Raw genomic sequence first — 20,091 nt, 5'->3', positions numbered from 1 at the left:
TTTTCTGGGCTCCAAAATCACTGCAGATGGTGATTGCAGCCAGGAAATTAAAAGATGCTTACTCCTTGGAAGAAAAGTTAAGACCAACCTAGATAGCATATTCAAAAGCAGAGACATTACTTTGCTGACTAAGGTCCGTCTAGTCAAGGCTATGGTTTTTCCTGTGGTCATGTATGGATGTGAGAGTTGGACTGTGAAGAAGGCTGAGCGCTGAAGAATTGATGCTTTTGAACTGTGGTGTTGGAGAGGACTCCTGAGAGTCCCTTGGACTGCAAGGAGATCCAACCAGTCCTTTCTGAAGGAGATCAGCCCTGGGATTTCTTTGGAAGGAATGATGCTAAAGCTGAAACTCCAGTACTTTGGCCACCTCATGTGAAGGGTTGACTCATTGGAAAAGACTCTGATGCTGGGAGGGATTGGGGGCAGGAGGAGAAGGGGACAACAGAGGATGAGATGGCTGCATGGCATCACTGACCCGATGGGTGTGAGTCTGAGTGAACTCCGGGAGTTGGTGATGGACAGGGAGGCCTGGTGTGCTGCGATTCATGGGGTTGCAAAGAGTAGGACATGACTGAGCGACTGAACTGAACTGTTGTTCCATGTTCCAGTTCTAAGTGTTGCTTCCTGACCTGCATATAGGTTTCTCAAGAGGAAGGTCAGGTGATCTGGTATTCCCATCTCTTTCAGAATTTTCTGCAGTTTATTGTGATCCACACAGTCAAAGGCTTTGGCATAGTCAATAAAGCAGAAATAGATGTTTTTCTAGAACTCGCTTGCTTATTTGATGATCCAGCAGATGTTGGCAATTTGATCTCTGGTTCCTCTGCCTTTTCTAAAACCAGCTTGAACATCTGGAAGTTCACGGTTCATGTATTGCTGAAGCCTGCAGGGCTTGGAGAATTTTAAGCATCACTTTACTAGCATGAGATGAGCGTAATTGTGCGGTAGTTTGAGCATCCTTTGGCATTGCCTTTCTTTGGGATTGGGATGAAAACTGACCTTTTCCAGTCCTGTGGCCTCTGCTGAGTTTTCCAAATTTGCTGGCATATTGAGTGCAGCACTTACACAGCATCATCTTTCAGGATTTGAAATAGCTCAACTGGTATTCCGTCACCTCCACTAACTTTGTTCGTAGTGATGCTTCCTAAGGCCCGCTTGACTTCACATTCCAGGATGTCTGGCTCTAGGTGAGTGATCACACCATCATGATTATCTGGGTCGTGAAGATCTTTTTTGTACAGTTCTTCTGTGTATTCTTGCCACCTCTTCTTAATATCTTCTGCTTCTTTTAGGTCCATACCATTTCTGTCCTTTATTGTGCCCATCTTTGTATGAAATGTTCCCTTGGTATCTGTAATTTTCTTGAAGAGATCTCTAGTCTTTCCCATTCTGTTGTTTTCCTCTGTTTCTTTTCATTGATCGCTGAGGAAGGCTTTCTTATCTCTCCTTGCTATTCTTTGGAACTCTGCATTCAGATGCTTGTATCTTTCCTTTTCTCCTTTGCTTTTCACTTCTCTTTTTTTCACAGCTATTTGTAAGGCCTCCTCAGACAGCCATTTTGCTTTTTTGCATTTCTTTTCCATGGGGATGGTCTTGATCCCTGTCTCCTGTACAGTGTCACGAACCTCCGTCCATAGTTCATTAGGCACTCTGTCTATCAGATCTAGTCCCCTAAATCTATTTCTCACTTCCACTGTATAATTATAATGGATTTGATTTAGGTCATACCTAAATGGTCTAGTGGTTTTCCCTACTTTCTTCAATTTAAGTCTCAATTTGGCAATAAGGAGTTCATGATCTGAGCCACAGTCAGCTCCTGGTCTTGTTTTTGCCGACTGTATAGAACTTCTCCATCTTTGGCTGCAAAGAATATAATCAGTCTGATTTCGGTGTTGACCATCTGGTGATGTCCATGTGTAGAGTCTTCTCTTGTGTTGTTGGAAGAGGGTCTTTGCTATGACCAGTGCGTTGTCTTAGCAAAACTCTTATTGGCCTTTGCCCTGCTTCATTCCACATTCCAAGGTCAAATTTGCCTGTTACCCCAGGTGTTTGTTGACTTCCTACTTTTGCATTCCAGTCCCCTATAATGAAAACGACATCTTTTTTGGGTATTAGTTCTAAAAGGTCTTGTAGGTCTTCATAGAACTATTCAACTTCAGCTTCTTTAGCGTTACTGGTTGGGGCATAGACTTGGATTACTGTGATATTGAATGGTTTGCCTTGGAAACAAACAGAGATCATTGTGTCGTTCTTGAGATTACATACAAGTACTGCATTTTGGACTGTTTTTGACCATGATGGCTACTCCATTTCTCCTAAGGGATTCCTGCCTGCAGTAGCAGATATAATGGTCATCTGAGTTAAATTCACCCATTCCAGTCCATTTTAGTTCGCTGATTCCTAGAATGTCGACGTTCACTCTTGCCATCTCTTGTTTGACCACTTCCAATTTGCCTTGATTCACGGACCTGACATTCCAGGTTCCTATGCAATATTGCTCCCTACAGCATTGGACCTTGCTCCTATCACCAGTCACATCCACAGCTGGGTATTGTTTTTGCTTTGGCTCCATCTCTTCATTCTTTCTGGAGTTACTTCTCCACTGATCTCCAATAGCATATTGGACACTTACCGACCTGGGGGGTTCCTCTTTCAGCATCCTATCTTTTTGACTTTTCATACTGTTCATGGAATTCTTGAGGCAAGAATACTGAAGTGGTTTTCCATTCCCTTCTCCAGTGGACCACATTCTGGCAGAACTCTCCACCATGACCGGTCGGTCTTGGATGACCCCATACAGCATGGCTTAGTTTCATTGAGTTAGACAAGGCTGTGGTCCCTGTGATCAGATTGGTTAGTTCTCTGTGACTATGGTTTCAGTGTCTGCTCTCTGATGCCCTCTGGCAACACCTACTGTCTTACTTGGGTTTCTCTTACCTTGGACGTGGGGTATCTCTTCACGGCTGCTCCAGCAAAGCGCAGCCACTGCTCCTTACCTTGGACAAGGGATATCTCCTCAGGACCACCCCTCCTGACCTTGAATGTGGAGTAGCTCCTCTCGGCCCTCCTGCCCCCGCACAGCCGCCCTTTCTTGGACGTGAGGTTGTTCCTCTCCGCTGCCGCCCCTGACCTCGGGTGTGGGGTAGCTCCTCTCAGCTGCCCCCCCTGACCTCGGATGTGGGGTAGCTCCTCTTGGCCGCTGCCCCGACCTCGGACGTGGGGTAGCTCCTCTCGGCTGCTGCTGCACCGTCGCAGCCTGGCACTCTGGGTCACCGCCCCTGACCTTGGGCGAGGGGTAGCTCCTCTCGGCCACGCTTCTGCGCGGTTCGTTGCAGCTGGCGCTATAGCTGAAATCATGCTTAGCACTTCAATATAAAAGAAGCAAGGCAATAAACAACAAATAAATAGAACCTTAAACAGATGAGATCAGGCTTTAATCAGTCTAGTCCTAGACTGCAGATCATATGTGAAAAGCAGTTCTCTTTTTTCAACTTCTAAATTTTATTATTATTTTTAGTTGTATTACTATCTGTATTAGGGTAGGTAGTATAACAGCTCAACACAATAGAACTTTCTTATACTTAATGAAATAGTACTGAGTAGCTCTGCAGGACAGTCTCCCTCTTTGTGATTTCTTAGGACCTTGGCCAGTAAAGATTCTGCCATTTTTTTTCATACATGGCTTTTATAGGAGTTGTTTCCATTCTTCCAGCCAGAAGGAAAAAAGATAGCATAGAAAAAGGCATGCTGAGGATTTCTGTGGGCCAGGCCCTTAAATGGCATGGATCACTTTCATTCACATTCCATTGATTGAGCTCATTCATATAGCCATATTTAACTGTAAGAGAGGCTGAGAAATATGACTGTAACTCCAGAAACAAGAGATGAACATGGAGACCAAGGAATAAAGGAGCTAGGGGGAAAATCGGGAGTCAAGGATAGCTTAGACTGCTGTCTGCCTAGAATTCCAAGTTATTTCTTTATGGATAAAAAATTATTTTTCAAGAATACCTGTTTACCAGGTATTTATCTCTTCAGATAAAGCTTGAATAGTGAGGAAAGTTATATGGAAGAGGTGTGGAACCTTAGTTGAACTTGAAATAAGACAGGAATTTAGATTAGAGAAAGATGAGTAGTATTCAAGCCAGGGAAATCAAGAAAATAGATCTAAAAATGTTGAAGGTATATTCAGAAAAGTTAGCTAGAAAATGGAAGGTTCTCACAGGCAGTTATAAGTGAAGGTGAAGAGCAGATAGTGAGTAATCTGGAAGACATTGTGAGCCAGTTTGAGTTTCAACTTTATTCTTTAGGCAATTAGAAAAAATCTAAAGATTAGGATTAGGAACTTCCCTGGTGGTCCAGTGGCTAAGACTCTGTGCTCCCAATGCAGAGAACCCCAGTCCGATCCCAGGTCGGGGAGCTGTATTCTACAAGCTGCATAATATTCTGGGAAGAATGGAATTTAGAGCAATAGAACAGCTTTCAATCTATCGTATCCTTAGTTAGAAGGCTGAAGGTTGAACGTAGCCTGGAATTTTAGGTAAAGATGGAACAGTTTGAGATAGACCATAACCAAGAAAGAACAGTGTTTAGAAATTAAAGGTAATATAGAAAGAGAATTTGATCTGCTAAATTCAGGGTTGAAAAGTCAACTACATTGTTTGGGAAGGACTATTTCTCATGTTCTTTTAGTAATTCAGCAAACGAAGGGAAGAACAAATCCTTTTTTTTTTTTTTGGATTCAAGAATCGTTTAAATTATGACAACTACTTAAAATTATGAAATTTAAAACCACGAGTATCAATTATGTATCAGTATTTCTATAGAGAGTACAGTTTTTAGTGGCTGATAATTTGCTACTCTACTAGATCAGTCTGAAATCCAAGAAATTTCATATATTATCTCATTGCTGTATTTGAATTTTGTAGAAATTGTTTCTGGACAGTCTGCGAAAAGCACTTGCTGGCCATGGAGGAAGCAGGCAGCTCACTGAAAGTGCTGCAATCGCCTGTGTCAAACTGTGTAAAGCAAGTACTTACATCAATTGGGAAGATAACTCTGTCATCTTTCTACTGGTTCAGTCCATGGTGGTTGATCTTAAGGTAACATGCGTATTATTTCTCTTATACAAACTTAAAAATATTAAATGAAAAATAAATCTCTCGTTTAAATACTGTACTAGTTTATTTTGAAGATCATTGCTAGCACAAAAGTTCTGAATCTTCTTCCTTGTGGCTAAGCTGGTAAAGAATCTGCCTGCAATGCGGGAGACATGGGTTTGATCCCTGGGTTGGAAAGATCCCCTGGAGAAGGGAATGGCTACCCACTCTAATATTCTGGCCTGAAGAATATTATACTGTATAGTCCATGGGATTGCACAGAGTTGGAGACGACTAAGTGACTTAAAGCTCAACGTTCAGAAAACTAAGATCATGGCATCTGGTCCCATCACTTCATGGGAAATAGATGGGGAAACAACGGAAACAGTGTCAGACTTTATTTTTGGGGGCTCCAAAATCACTGCAGATGGTGATTGCAGCCATGAAATTAAAAGATGCTTACTCCTTGGAAGGAAAGTTATGACCAACCTAGACAGCATGTTAAAAAGCAGAGACATTACTTTGTCAACAAAGGTCCACCTAGTCAAGGCTATGGTTTTCCCAGTGGTCATGTATGGATGTGAGTTGGACTGTGAAGAAAGCTGAGCGCCGAAGAATTGATGCTTTTGAACTGTGGTGTTGGAGAAGACTCTTGAGAGTCCCTTGGACTGCAAGGAGATCCAACCAGTCCATCCTAAAGGAAATCAGTCCTGGGTGTTCATTGGAAGGACTGATGCTGAAGCTGAAACTCCAGTACTTTGGCCACCTCATGGGAAGAGTTGACTCATTGGAAAAGACTGTGATGCTGTGAAGGACTTGAGGCAGGAGGAGAAGGGGACGACAGAGGATGAGGTGGCTGGATGGCAGCACCGATTGGATGGACGTGAGTTTGAGTAAACTCTGTGAGGCCTGGCATGCTGCAATTCATGGGGTCGCAAAGAGTCGGAGACGACTGAACAGCTGGACTGAACTGAACTGAACTGACGTTCACTTTTACTTTTTAAAATTCATAGGACCTGCTTTTGCTACTGCTCCTCAGGCTACATTAAGTGGCTTAAAATATGAAGAAAACAGAATTAACCACTTTTCTTAAATTTCCGTAAATATCCAGACTTGGGTATAAAATAATGTAGAAATTTGGGCCTGAAAGGAACCATATGTGGTCTAGTAAGAATTTTATCATGAGCCACAATATTAGCACTTTATGTTTCTTCTGGCAACTACATGTTAGTACCATCTGTGTGGATGATATGCTGTTATTAAATACTAGTAGAAAAAACACTGCGTGAAAAGCTTTTGTTTTCGCTTGGAATTTTCATAGAACCTGCTGTTTAATCCGAGTAAGCCGTTCTCGAGGGGCAGTCAGCCAGCAGATGTGGACCTAATGATCGACTGCCTTGTCTCTTGCTTCCGGATAAGCCCTCACAATAACCAGCACTTCAAGGTGAGAGCGTCGGTTTGGATCAGTTTCATTTACTAACACCGTTGATCCTTTATAAATGCTAAATGAGTAGAAGGATGTTAGAGTGCACCTTTATCAATATTTCTTTTTATATGTTAAAGTTAATTTCAAGATCCTAAAAAATATATTCAGTTTTTTAAACATTTCCTTTTTGTTGTTCCTTTTGTCCTCGTGTGTGTTACTGTATATTTTTCTCATAGCAATAGTTTACTGTTTTTTTCTTTTCTCTGTAGATCTGCCTGGCTCAGAATTCCCCTTCTACGTTTCACTATGTGCTGGTAAATTCACTGCATCGAATCATCACCAATGTAAGTCCAAAAGGTATTGCTAAATTGCTTAAAATTTTTTCTTTCTTCCTATCTTATTTCTTTTTAAGAAAGATGTTTCTGGTTTACAGAGGATTTTGAATTTAGATGTATGATACAGGAAGATTTCTCATACATGATTCTATCTAATAACGGATATACAATTGTATTTTTCATATTTAATCTGGATCCCAGGACCCTTACTGGAAGGAAGATGAAGTTAATAGGATCCTTTGGAAAGATTAAACTAAAAAGATTTTTGGATCAAAACCCTTGAGAACAGTGTCATTGAAAATATAACTTAACATTTTCATCCTAAAGCTCTACTTATTATTTTAATACTCAGCTGTTTCCCAGCATTTGATACATTCTGAATTGTCACCTTACTGTTTAAGTTAAAAGTAGCAGTATTTATGTTGTAGCCCACTATGTACATTAAAGAAAAGTGGTGAGTCGTATTTGTACTTTTCTTCCTTAAACAAATGAAACGATACTTCGAGGTGTTTATATGATACAAAAACATATCAGACAAAGTAAGTTAACTCATTAAAAGATACTTGGGAAGGCTTCAACTCTGATGTCAGTATGTTAAGTGGAAACATAGTAACCTTACCATATTTGGACCAGGGATTTAAAAAATTCTGTTCTTCTAAATCATATTTTGAGGGTTTTCAGGTGTTATTTATAGTAGCTCCACTTTCATCCATTTTTAGATAGTCACATATATATGTAAATTGTTCAACTTTTTCCTTTTTTCCTCCCTTAAAAAAAGGCTTTAATCATTGTTAACTTAGGTATACTTGTCCTCTTTTAGTCAGATTTCATTTAAAGAGTGTGTCTCTGGGGAGTTAAAGATTCCTTCCCACCTTCATTGCCTTGGATGAATTGGATTATACCAAACTCTGCCACATTCTCTTTTATCCATCCCTGCAGAAGAGTGATAACTATTAATAAAACTATTCAGTGACGCATTTCGTTTTTCTCAGTGGGGTGCTGGTAGCATTTTTGGTCAGGACAGTCTTTGTTATGCAGAACTGCTTTGTGTATTGTAGGACATTTGGTATCCTTGGTCCTCATTTCATTAAGTACCGTTTGTGCCACTTCCTTACTCTCCCATCTCTGCCCCCAGACTTTGTGAATAACTAAAAGTGCCCGAGGGAATGATTCCTCTCTCAGTTGAGGATCAGTTACAAGTAGAAGTAACATCAACTACTGTTTCTTTCAAAAGGGAAAGTTTAATGAGTCTGATATGGCAGATAAGGTATATTTGTAGTAAAAACTTAGAAAATTTTATGCTTTCCTTTTGTCAGTGTGATGAGCTAGGGCATTGTGCCCTTAAGGTTTATTTTCAAGGCCATTATTTGAAAAGAAACAACAATGATTTTTACGTTTCACTTTTATATGTAATTCAGAAATATTACTACTTTTTTTATCCTTTGGCTTATAATTCTAAAAACATTCCATTTATTAGAGTGGATGGTTTACATAAATGCTTAAAGCTTATATTTAATAAACCCAAGTATATACTTTTTTGATACTCTGTGGCTAGTTACTTTAATTGTGAAATATTTTTGTCTACAATTGAATATATAGAGCACTTTCAAGCATGGACTTGGCACTGCTGTAAGTGGCTGAGCTGCTCCTTTGTGGGTTTAAAGCATGCCTGGAGTGGTACTTCATGCATGCCTCAGTGTACATGGTGAAGTGGTTGTGCATCCTCCTATACTCTAATGCGTACTGCATGTGTGAAGGTGGAGTGTGTCTGTATCAGGCCACGTCTAAGAGATCTATTTTTATAAAGAAAAACCTGTATTGAATAAACTTAAAATATTAAGTAAGTATCAGTAACCTTTTAGTGAGTAGCTTGAAAAGGAGCATAAATTTGAGTCTATAAAATAGTTTTAAAGTTGGACCTTAGATAATGATACTTTATCATAACATAATATATTGTTTGATAAATTGTTTCTTGTTAGGGTTTTTCTTTCCTTTGGTTTGAGGCTAATACATACTGAATCTAAAGTATTTTCTGACTGGAAAGGACTTTGTGTACATAAGCAAATTTATAGAATTGACTATTATGGAATTCACTGAATGTAGTTATTATAGAAATATGTTGTCTTGAAATCACACAAAGTTTTTCTTAGGTATTTGAACTCCTAATCTTAAATTTATTCATAGTAAAAGATTTTCTTTTAAATGATTCTTGATTCGTGAATCATTTATACCTCATGAGCTCTCTTCTTCCTTGGTTCTTTAGCCAGTTCACAGATTTTTAAAAATTACCACATTCTCAAATTAGATAAAAGTTTTATTACTGATGTGGTTTTGAGGGTTTATGTAGAAGTAGTAATAATGTTTGCAGTTTTGTTTTGCTTTCATGACACATACTCATATTCAGTTCACAAGTACTGTTTTTAGGTCTAAAAGAGTCCCCCCCGTTTCTTCTTAAAAAATCTGAAAATCTAGTAACTGTTCGAATTTGATTATAATTTGAGCTTTTTATCCGTTTTGAAAATGGTATGGGTAGTTCTGTCATCTTTTTTATTTTGGAATGCCATAAGTGATGAATTTTAGCTGTAAAATCTTTGTTATGTGCTTAATCCTTATAGGCTTCCTTTAGGTTAGTTTAGATATGTTGTTATCATTGGGAAATAATATATACAGTAGGAACCAAATATTTCACCCATCAGTGCAACATGCTGCAGCTGGTCTAGTGCTTAATACTTGCTATTGTTTTTTCCTTATAGCAGTTTGCTGTAGTTTACTTATGGATAGTTCACATATTGAGAATGAGATGATCTGTTTCTGCTGAGAGAAATTATTTCCAAGGCATGTGAAATTTATTGAAATAATCTTGAAGAATTGCCATATGATTTGCTCATATTATAAAAGTATTGCCATTTACTTGACAATAAACTTAGGATTTTCAAGGACAAAAAAGAATAAGTCTACTTTAATTGACTAGTTTCTGAAAGGACATATTTAATCATTGCTTGGAACCCTGGAATTTTTACCAACTACATGATGTCCAGGTTTTAGTGCCTGTTTTATTTGAAAGTGTATCTTTTACTTTAAAATGAATGACCTTATTTGTTATATAAAATAGCAATTATGTCAGTAACTGCATCTTAAGTTAAAGTCACATAGGGTATACCTGGTACCATGAGACAGTTTCAGCAGCTATCACAATGGCATAATAATTTTGATAGGATGTTACATGGGATGATGGGTATGTCTTTAAGCAGTTTCTGACATTATGAGTTCAGCATAGTCAGAGGACCCTTAACTCAGTGCATTTTGTGATTATTCAGCTTTTGTTACTCTAAGTTGATTAATACAAGCTGTATAAATTAGTAAGTATATGGAAATCAAGGAGTATTGATTGCCCTGGGCAAGTCAGGTGACCAAATTGACTAAAGTTTAAGGAATTCACTATATAACTAAACTAATAAAACTTAATCACTTGTTAGGAAGTAAATAAAGAATTTGAGAGAAAAATGGAGACAAGCATACTGTCCAAATAAAAGTGTTTCTTCCCTCACAGCTTTGAAGTTTTTTTATGAATGGAATTAAGTATTGATTTTATTTTGTAAATTGGTTTTATAGTACACTGTAGCTGTGTCTTGGGTTCCCAGGTGGCACTAATGTTAAAGAATCTGCCTGCCAATACAGGAGATGCAAGAGACGTGGGTTCAGTCCCTGGGTTGTGAAGATCCCTTGAAGCAGGAAATGGCAACCCACTTCAGTATTCTTGCCTGAAAAATCCCATGGACGGGATGCAGGCGGGCTGCAGTCGATGGAGTCACAGAGAGTTGGATGCGACTGAGCGCGCACACACACATTCATAGCTGTGGCTCCACCTGCCAAGTGGAGAATCCGCCTGCCAAGCAGGAAACGTGGGTTGATCTTTGAGTCAAGAAGATTCCCTGGAGTAGGAAATGGCAACCCACTCCAGTATTCTTTTTTTTTCCCCCACTCCAGTATTCTTGCTTGGAAAATCTCTCGGACGGAAGGAACCTGGTGGGTTACAGTCTGTGAGGTCACAAAAGAGTCAGACATGATGTAGTGACTAAATAACAACAATCCAGTAAATAGAGTTCATAATCCAAAATCTGAGGTTTAGGTAATATAACCCGATGCGCCTCAAAATATTCTAAGGGTTAGGGCTAAAAAAATTAAATGCTGAGAATTTAATTAGCTTAGTGTTGAATTAGAAGGAACTTGGGAACAGGATATGAAGCTATTATATCCCCTTATCTCCTGTTTCAATTGTTCTTTCAGGTATTTTTTGTTACAGGAGTATTATAAAGCCTGTATTTTAGGTAATCCTATTCCTTGCATACTCTCTATTATGTAGTGAAAAATTCATCCAGTCATTTTTATATTCACAGAGAGACAAAGTTAATAGTTTTAGTGATTTTCAGTTGTCATTTTTCATAATATAGTTATTACTTCATTTAAAAGTGATACACTTTCAAATAAAATAGGCACTAAAAACTAGAACCAAAGCTAAACAAGTTGAACTACAAAAACATATTTACATAAAAAAACCAGTTACCTTTAAAAATATTTAGCTATGATCATTTTGTCTTTGTGGTGATCATTGGTCTGCTCTTGTATTGTGCCGTCATTGCATATCAGTTTAAGATTATAGGTTTACTAATAGCTTTATCTCATTTACTAATTTCACGTTGTAATTATCATGGCTGTTTGTCTGTAGGCGTATAAGTAATAGTTTTCCACATATTCCTTCAGCACTGTGTTGAACCACTGATCTCTTTTAAAACTGATAACAGCATTCTGGCTTTGGGAAAATATATACTATATATGTATATGTTTCTGAAATGTGTAAAACATTAAACTTATGAAAAAAAAGATTGGCTACAGAATTAGCTCTCTAAATCTTTGTTTTTCAGATTCATTAGATTATCAGTGAGAAAAGACAGTCTCATGTGTTCATGCTCATGCAGTGGGCTATCTGTCTCATGTTCATTATGATATTTTAAAATAGATGTATGGTTTGGTGTTTGAATTAAAGACATTACTTGAAGACTTTGGAAATCATGGTGTTTGTTTGCATGGTCTTAGAAAGTTTCTTACGAAGTAATCAACCATAAAACCACAGTGATAACCAGAGCATATAACTCGTGCAAGTTTGGACTTTTTCTTTCGTATGGTCTCTGTTTTCCTCCAGTCTGCATTGGATTGGTGGCCTAAGATTGATGCTGTATATTGCCACTCAGTTGAACTTCGAAATATGTTTGGTGAAACACTTCATAAAGCAGTCCAGGGTTGTGGAGCACACCCAGCAATACGGATGGCACCGGTAAGATTAATCATGAAATTTGAATTCTACCTTCTTGAGACTGCATTTTTTCAGTGTCTTTATTCCATTCTTGCTGTTTTGATTATTTTAGAGAATCAAATAAGACTTTTCCATAAGAATTGTGGTATGTCTAATACTGCAGTATTGTTGCAATGCTAATTGCAATGATGTGTGTTTTCCATTATTTCAGTGAGTTAACCTTATTTTTCTTAGAGATATTTTCTAACAAAATGCTGTTAAAATCTAAGTTAATGTCACCTTTTCTCTTTTTTTGTTTCTTTTTCCTTTAATTTTTCCTTACGAATCAAAATACTTTGATTAGCTCTTTATCTTTTGGGGATGAGTAGGGGAAACTGACTCCTGGGCTAGAGTGAATGTTTCTGCTAACTCACAGTTTTGCCCATTGGATGCTACATATTGCACACAGGAATTTAGAAATAAAATTCAAAGTTTATATTTAAAAATATCTCATATTTCATTAAACAAAAGGACAAAACCCTTCAGTGCTCTTGGGCATTATAACAAAACACTTTTCTCACACATAAACATTGGGAATAATTGCTGCGTATTATAGATAATGCATCTGCTTGTTTACATGGACATTTTTTATTAAGAGTCAATAGATACTGGATAATCTCCCATCTGTGTATTTGCATATGCTGCTGCTGCTAAGTTGCTTCAGTCGTGTCCGACTCTGTGCGACCCCATAGACGGCAGCCCACCAGGCTCCCCCGTCCCTGGGGTTCTCCAGGCAAGAACACTATGTGCATATAAAAGCATACATGCCAAAAGCAGGTATTTTGTTTCCTTTTAAAAGAAAAGGGGAGATGTTTTATAAGAATAGATAAAAAGGTAGTATTGGATCCAGAATATAATGTTGGATTTTTTGTTGAATAGCATCCATAATTATAGTATTCTACAGTAGTATCTCTGTAATTGAAACACATTTTCCATGATTGAATTTTTCTCAAAGAAAGCTTTCTTTGTTCTATCAGTGTTCTTCTGGCAAAATACATGCATTCTGTAACTTGAGAGATGGAATGCCATTAAAGGAAAAAGAAAAAGTTAAACTATTAAATACAGAGATTGCCTGTCTAGCATATTACATCAATTCTAAGAAGCACCTATTTAACATTTCTGAATTTGGGAGTAGATCTTATTTGTATGGTATCTTACAGTTGACAGTTTTCATTCCTTATGATACATAAAATAATGATGCATCTTACAGTTGGTAATGTCATTGTTTCTATGAAATGTTTATATATATATGAGATATTTTATTACATGAGTTGCTCACTGTATCTGTGAGAGCTATAGAATAAATATTTTATCCCTGTTTTAACATTTGGAAAATTGTTTTTAACATAGAAGTCAACCAACCTTATTTTAAAGATTTTAGTATTTTAGCAGATTTTCACTTAAACTTATTGCAAGATTATATAAGAATGTATATAAGATTATATAAGAATAATGTAAGAGGAAGGTTGAGCACTGAAGAATTGATGCTTTCGAGTTGTGGTGCTGGAAGAGACTTGAGAATCCCTTGGTCAGCAAGGAGATCAAATCAGTCAATCCTAAAGGAAATCAACCCTGAATATTCATTGGAAGAACTGTTGCTAAAGCTGAAGCTCCAATACTTTGGCTACCTGATATGAAGAGCCGACTCACTGAAAAAGACCCTGATGCTGGGAAAGATGGAAGGCAGAAGGAGAAAGGGGTGCCAGAGGATGGCATGCTAGATAGCATCACTGACTCAGTGGGCATGAATTTGAGCAACCTCAGAGATAGTGGAGGACCAGGGAGCCTGCCGTGCTGTACTCCATGGGGTTGCAAAGAGTCAGATACAACTTAGATCTTGAATAATGGTAACAAAAATAAGAACAATATAGGTGTTGCAGAAATACTTTTCGTTTGCTTTTTAAGCTTGATTGTGTTAATCTTATACTCTCTACTGAATGTTTCTACTAATAACACATTTGGTGCTATACAATATGTCCCTTTATTTTTCGAAGTTTTTTAAAAAATAGATTTATTTGAAAATGTTGAATAGCTATTATCATGATTCTGATGTCTGATTCTTAGAAGGTGAATGTCATGTTTTTGTTTTTAGAGTCTTACATTTAAAGAAAAAGTAACAAGCCTTAAATTTAAAGAAAAACCTACAGACCTGGAGACAAGAAGCTATAAGTATCTTCTCTTGTCCATGGTGAAACTAATTCATGCAGATCCGAAGCTCTTGCTTTGTGTGAGTAGTTTTTATATAATGCCTTGAAATTATTATACTAACTTAATTTGGTTTAACTGAAATGCCAAAACCTTGAAGATGATTGTTAGCTCAAGAACACTTACTGAACCTTCCTGATCGTACGTGAAACCTGACATTCCTAAGAAAGTGAACTTTTAGAGATTACTAATATAATTAGATCAGCTCTTACTCTTTTGCCTTATTTTCTCCTGTCATTAAACTAACATTTTGGTGAGATCTTCTGTCCATACCCTGCTACCAGATTATGTATTTTTCAGATATAATCCTAGGATGGGGTTTGGATCTACTGAAGCAGCTATAAGTCAAGTGCTTCCTATGTCTGTCTTTTTTTTTTAAGTCTCCAATCTCTGTTGCCTAAAAATTGGGCTCTTCTATCCTTATTTCTTCGTGTCATCAGCCTTTTATTATCACTGACTTTTCCTGCCTATACTGTATTGGGAGGAAGAAGAGATAAAAATGAGTATGGTTAGCACTCAAGTATCAGGTCACAGCCTGAGATGGTATTAAATTCCTGAGAGCATTACTGTAATACACAAGATGATTTAGAACTAACAAATGAAAATGAGTGGTAGTTATATGAAATGCTGAAAAGCATGGCCTCTGGAGACTGATTAGCTATGTGATTTGGGTGACTTAACCTCTCTATGCTTTAGTTTTCTTTTTCTTCTTGACCACACCACGGGTCGTGCAGCATCTTAGTTCCCTGACCAGGGGTTGAACCAGTTCCCTAACCAGGGATTGAACGCACGCCCCTTGCTTTGAAAGTGTGGAGTCTTAACCACTGGACCACCAAGGAAATCCATGTGCTTTAGTTTTCTTGTTTGAAATATTGTGATAATGATAATAATTCGTATTGTTAAGCAGACTGAGATATTACATGTCATGCTCTTAGGAACAATGCAGAATGAATGTTTAATGAGTACTACATAAATGTTAGGATGTTATTACTATTATTAAAATACAGTTAACATTAATATTATTAATGCCCCAAACATAGCAGAAATGTATTTTGAAGCTCATAGCATAACATATTTAACCTCTGTGGAATTTTCCAGTCCTGGGAAAACAGTATCTAAAACAATTTCCTGCTGCTTTGAGTAACAGGCTCAAGTGCTAAGTATACTTTTAATTTTGATGGTATATTTTTCAAATTACTATACTGTAGAAGTCTATAAACTGATGTTCATAGTTTCAAGAGTTCTTTGAAACCCCTGAATTTAAAAAATATTTTTTTCTGAGAGAGGGAGGAGAAACAATTCCCAAAAGGATTAGTGACCCCCAGAATGGCCTATGTTGTTTTGAACTCTTTGAAAAGCCCATCCAAAGTTGGAAGTCTGATAGAAGAAATTGTTAGAACTTTGGTATGGAAAAAGTCTTAAAATCTATCATTAAGACTTTATAAAAGGAGTGAAATACCTTTTCCCCTCATTTCTTTGTTACGTAGCACACATTACTTGAGGTGTTATTTCATCATGCATGTCATATATTAGCATCACTCTGCATGGCGTAACTCAGGATCAAAGAATGCATCAAAGTCACCAGTGCCTTCTGTGTTAAATATTTTAACACAGGAGTAAGAATTTAAGCAAAACATACTATTTTCCAAGTTTGAAATTAGCAGGCAGAAACAGATCAAAGTTGAAATTATTTTCTTTGCTGCCATCTAGTGGTTAAACAACTTTTCTCAGAGTAATGAAAGGTAAGTTAAAATAGTGAAAGATTCATTGTAAATAATTTGATTATTGTATATTTTTACCTGTAAAAAATCTAAATCTTTGTAAGTAGGATAAATATAGGAATAACTATTAAATGATCTCAATCATGATATTTTAAAGTAATGTGTTTTTATTGTCTTCTGTCTCTACTATCTCTATCTTAAATCATACTACTCCGAATTTTTCAAGCTTCCTAGTTGTTCAGCTTACATCATTTCCTGCTTTCTTTTAATCATTTCTGTCCACTAAAGTTACAGTGAAAAAAGCAAATATTATGCTTTTTGCCCAGCTTAAAATCTTTTGATTGAAATAGCTTTGAGGGTAGAGACTAAACTCCTGATAGACCTATAAGGCCAGGCAGCTTCTGACTCCCACCAGTCACCTCTGCAGCATCTAGAGTTACATTTGTCTTCTTTCCCCTAGTTAGGATGGCCTGCCTTTCACTCCCTCTTACTACATTCCTTCCTGCCTGTCTATGCACTTGCAGTTCCTCTGCCTACAATATGCTTCCCTCTCCTCTTTACAAAGTAATTCCTACTAATTCTGAGCTGTTATCACAGCCCTAAGGAAGCATTCCTAATTATACCACATTTTCCTGTTACAGGTGCTCATACCAGCATGTAGCTTCATAGTTCTTTTTCATTTGCAGTTTAAACTTGTTGATCAGATTATTTTTGATGCTGTCCTTTATACCTTTTGTTTTTAATTGAAATTATATATATATATATAAAGTTCAAAATGGCCTATTTTCTGATACATAAATACACACACATGCGCACGAGGGTAAGGGCGTTAGCAAAATAAAATAAGGGCACTAGTTGTATTGGCTTCACTTAAATGAACCATATATGCTTGAGATGGAAATAGATTCTTCCAAGTTACAAGGAAGCATTTTAGTCTCTGTAAGTAGGTAGACATTCACATTTATATATACCATTTTGCTTTGTATACAATGTCTTTCTACTGTGAAAAAGCCTGAAGTATGGGTATCTGGAGGTGTGGATTAACATTAACACTAATATTACTAGTGTTATGTGAATGTGGTTAGGTCCTTGTATTGGACAAAAGGGCAACACGGGATAACTGTTGTTCTCATCAAGCATGCATGTACTTTGCCTTTCCTCGCAATAGTTTTGAGATCCAAAACCGTAAGTTCCAAATCAGAGATATATTATTTAGTCAATGTAGTGTTGTTGAAAAAAATTTATTTCTCCTATTATTGATATAATTTCTTATGAAAAGCTAGTACCTAGTTTTTGTTTTAATTAGAATTTTCTCTGGATATTATTTACATTAATGAAGAAGTATAGATGTAGATTAAGAGAATTCTTAACAAGAGCAGTTTTTAAAGTTAGTTTATTTATTTTAATTGGAGGGTAATCACTTTACAATATTGTGGTGGTTTTTGCTATACATTGACATGAATCAGCTACGGGTACGCATGTGGCCCCTCATCATCAACCCCCCTCCCATCTCCCTCAAAGCAGCTTTTTAACTTTAAAAAACCTTATAGTGTTTATTTTTGAGGTAAAATTCACGTATGATGAAATTTGCCTTTTTAAAGTGACAATTCTCTGGGTTTTGGTATGTATACAGGGTTGTGTAGCCATCACCGCTATCTAGGTCTAGAACATTTTATCACCTCAAAAATAAACCTAAAACCCATTAGCAGTCAGTCTCCACTCCCTCCACCCTTTGGGCCCTGTCCTGTGATTTTGTTTTTAATTGAAATTTGCTTTTTTCTTTGCAGAATCCAAGAAAACAGGGGCCTGAAACCCAAGGCAGTACTGCAGAATTAATTACAGGGCTTGTCCAACTGGTCCCTCAGTCACACATGCCAGAGATTGCTCAGGAAGCAATGGAGGTAAGGGGAAAATGAATTCTAGGCTCTTGAATGTAATATTGTAACTATGTAGATTCTCATTTTTTTAAGTCTATTCCTTAAAATTTTTTTCCTTTGGAATTTTTTATCCAGCTTTTAATGGTTACTTTCCATTTAGAGTTGCTACAAAATATTGCCTGTATTCCCCATGTTGTACAGTACATCCTTGAGCCTACCTTACATCCAGCAGTTTGTCCCTTCCACTCCCCAATAGCTGTATTGAGCACCCCCGGAACTCCCTCCACTGGTAACCACTAGTTTGTTCTCTATATTTGTGAGTCTGCTTCTTTTTTGTTATATTCACTAGTTTGTGGATATTTCAGTTTCCACATGTAAGTGGTATCACATGGTCTTTCTCTGACTTATTTCATATAGCATAATGTCCACCAAGTCCGTCTGTGTTGCTGCAAATGGCAAAATTTCTTTCTTTTTTTAATGACTGAGTAGTATTCTATTGTATGTGTGTGTGTGTGTGTGTGTGTGTATATGTACACACACACCGCACATCTTTATACATTCTTGAATATAAAGACACGTTCATATGTCCATTGATAGACACTTAGGTTGTTTTGGTATCTTGGGAATTGTAAATAATACTGTTACAAACATTGGGGTGTATGTATCTTTTCTAATTAGTGTTTTTAGTTTTATGGATATATACCCAGAAGTGGAATTGCTGGCTTATATGGTAGTTCTGTTTTTAGTTTTTCTAAAGAACCCCCACACTGTGCTCTCCAGTGGCTGTACCAATGTACATTCCTGCCAGCAATGTACAAGGGTTCCCTTTGCTCCATGCTCTTGCTGTCGTTTGTTACTTGTGTTCTTTTTGATGATAGCCATACTGACAGGTGTGAAGTAACATCTTATGTGGTTTTGATTTTCATTTCCTTGATGATCAGTGATGTTGAGCATCTTTTCATATGCCTGTTGTCTATTTGTATGTCTTCTTTGAAAACCTGTGTATTCAGTTCTTTTGCCCATTTAAAAAAATTGTGTTGTTGGGTTTTTTTTTTTATGTTGAATTGTATAAGCTATTTATGTATGTTGAATATTATCAGTCATATTATCTCTTATCAGTCATAATTTGCAAATATTTTCTCCCATTCAGTAGGCTGTTTTTGCATTTTGTCAATGGTTCCCTTTGCTGTGCAAAAGCTTTTAAGTTTGATTAGGTCCAATTTGTTTACTTTTGCTTCCCTTGCTTTAGGAGACAGATCTAAAAAAAATACTGCTACCATTTATGTCAAAGAGTGTTCTGCTTATATTTCCTCTAGGAGTTTTATGGTTTCTGGTCTTGCATTTAAGTCTTTAATCCATTTTGAGTTTATTTTTATGTATTGTGTTAGAGAATGTTCTGATTTCCTTATTTTATATAAAGAAAATAACTGTCCAGTTTTCTCAGCACCACTTATTGAAGAGGCTGTCTTTTCTTCATTGTGTATTCTTGTCCCCTTTGTCATAGTTTGACCGTAAGTGCATGGATTTATTTTTGGGTCCTCTATCCTGTTCCATTGATCAGTGTATCTGGTTTTGTGCTAGTTCCATACTGTTTTGATGACTGTAGTTTTGTAGTACAGTCCAAGGTCACGGGGCATGATTCCTCCAGATCTGTTCTTTCTCAAGTTTGTTTTGGCGTTTTTGGATCCTTTGTGTTTCCATACAAATTTTGAAATTATTTTTTTCTGATTCTCTGAAAAATACCATTGGTATTTTGATAGGGATTGCATTAAATCTATAGAGTGCTTTCGGCAGTATAGTCATTCCAACAGTATTGATTCTTACAACCCAAGATCATAGTGTATCTATCAATCTGCGTGTTATCTTCAATTTCTTTGACCAGTGTCTTTTAATCTTTTGGAGTATAGGTCTTTTGCCTCCTTAGGTAGGTTTATTCCAAGGTATATAGCTTTTTTTTTTTTGATGCATTGGTAAATGGGATTGTTTCATGAATTTCTCTTTCTAGTATTTCATAATTAGTATAAAGAAATGTGGCAGATTTCTGTATATTAATTTTGCACCCTGTAACTTTACTGAAT

The 20,091-nt window shown here is 36.9% G+C and overlaps 1 protein-coding gene across 3 annotated transcripts in view; it reads left to right on the top strand.

Annotated features, from left to right (window-relative positions):
- Nucleotides 1-20,091, top strand: part of NF1 (neurofibromin 1) — a 250,845-nt gene that overhangs the window by 78,692 nt on the left and 152,062 nt on the right. For all 3 annotated transcript variants that reach the window (XM_018064268.1, XM_018064270.1, XM_018064269.1), the window contains exons 9-14: nucleotides 4,929-5,102; nucleotides 6,421-6,543; nucleotides 6,795-6,869; nucleotides 12,061-12,192; nucleotides 14,303-14,437; nucleotides 17,924-18,037. In XM_018064268.1, the coding sequence (XP_017919757.1) occupies nucleotides 4,929-5,102; nucleotides 6,421-6,543; nucleotides 6,795-6,869; nucleotides 12,061-12,192; nucleotides 14,303-14,437; nucleotides 17,924-18,037 (753 nt within the window). The remainder of the gene's footprint in view (nucleotides 1-4,928; nucleotides 5,103-6,420; nucleotides 6,544-6,794; nucleotides 6,870-12,060; nucleotides 12,193-14,302; nucleotides 14,438-17,923; nucleotides 18,038-20,091) is intronic.

The sequence above is a fragment of the Capra hircus genome, chromosome 19 (genome assembly GCF_001704415.2).
Source record: "Capra hircus breed San Clemente chromosome 19, ASM170441v1, whole genome shotgun sequence".
Classification (NCBI taxonomy): Eukaryota; Metazoa; Chordata; class Mammalia; order Artiodactyla; family Bovidae; genus Capra; species Capra hircus.
This window is presented reverse-complemented; position numbering and strand designations above follow the sequence as displayed.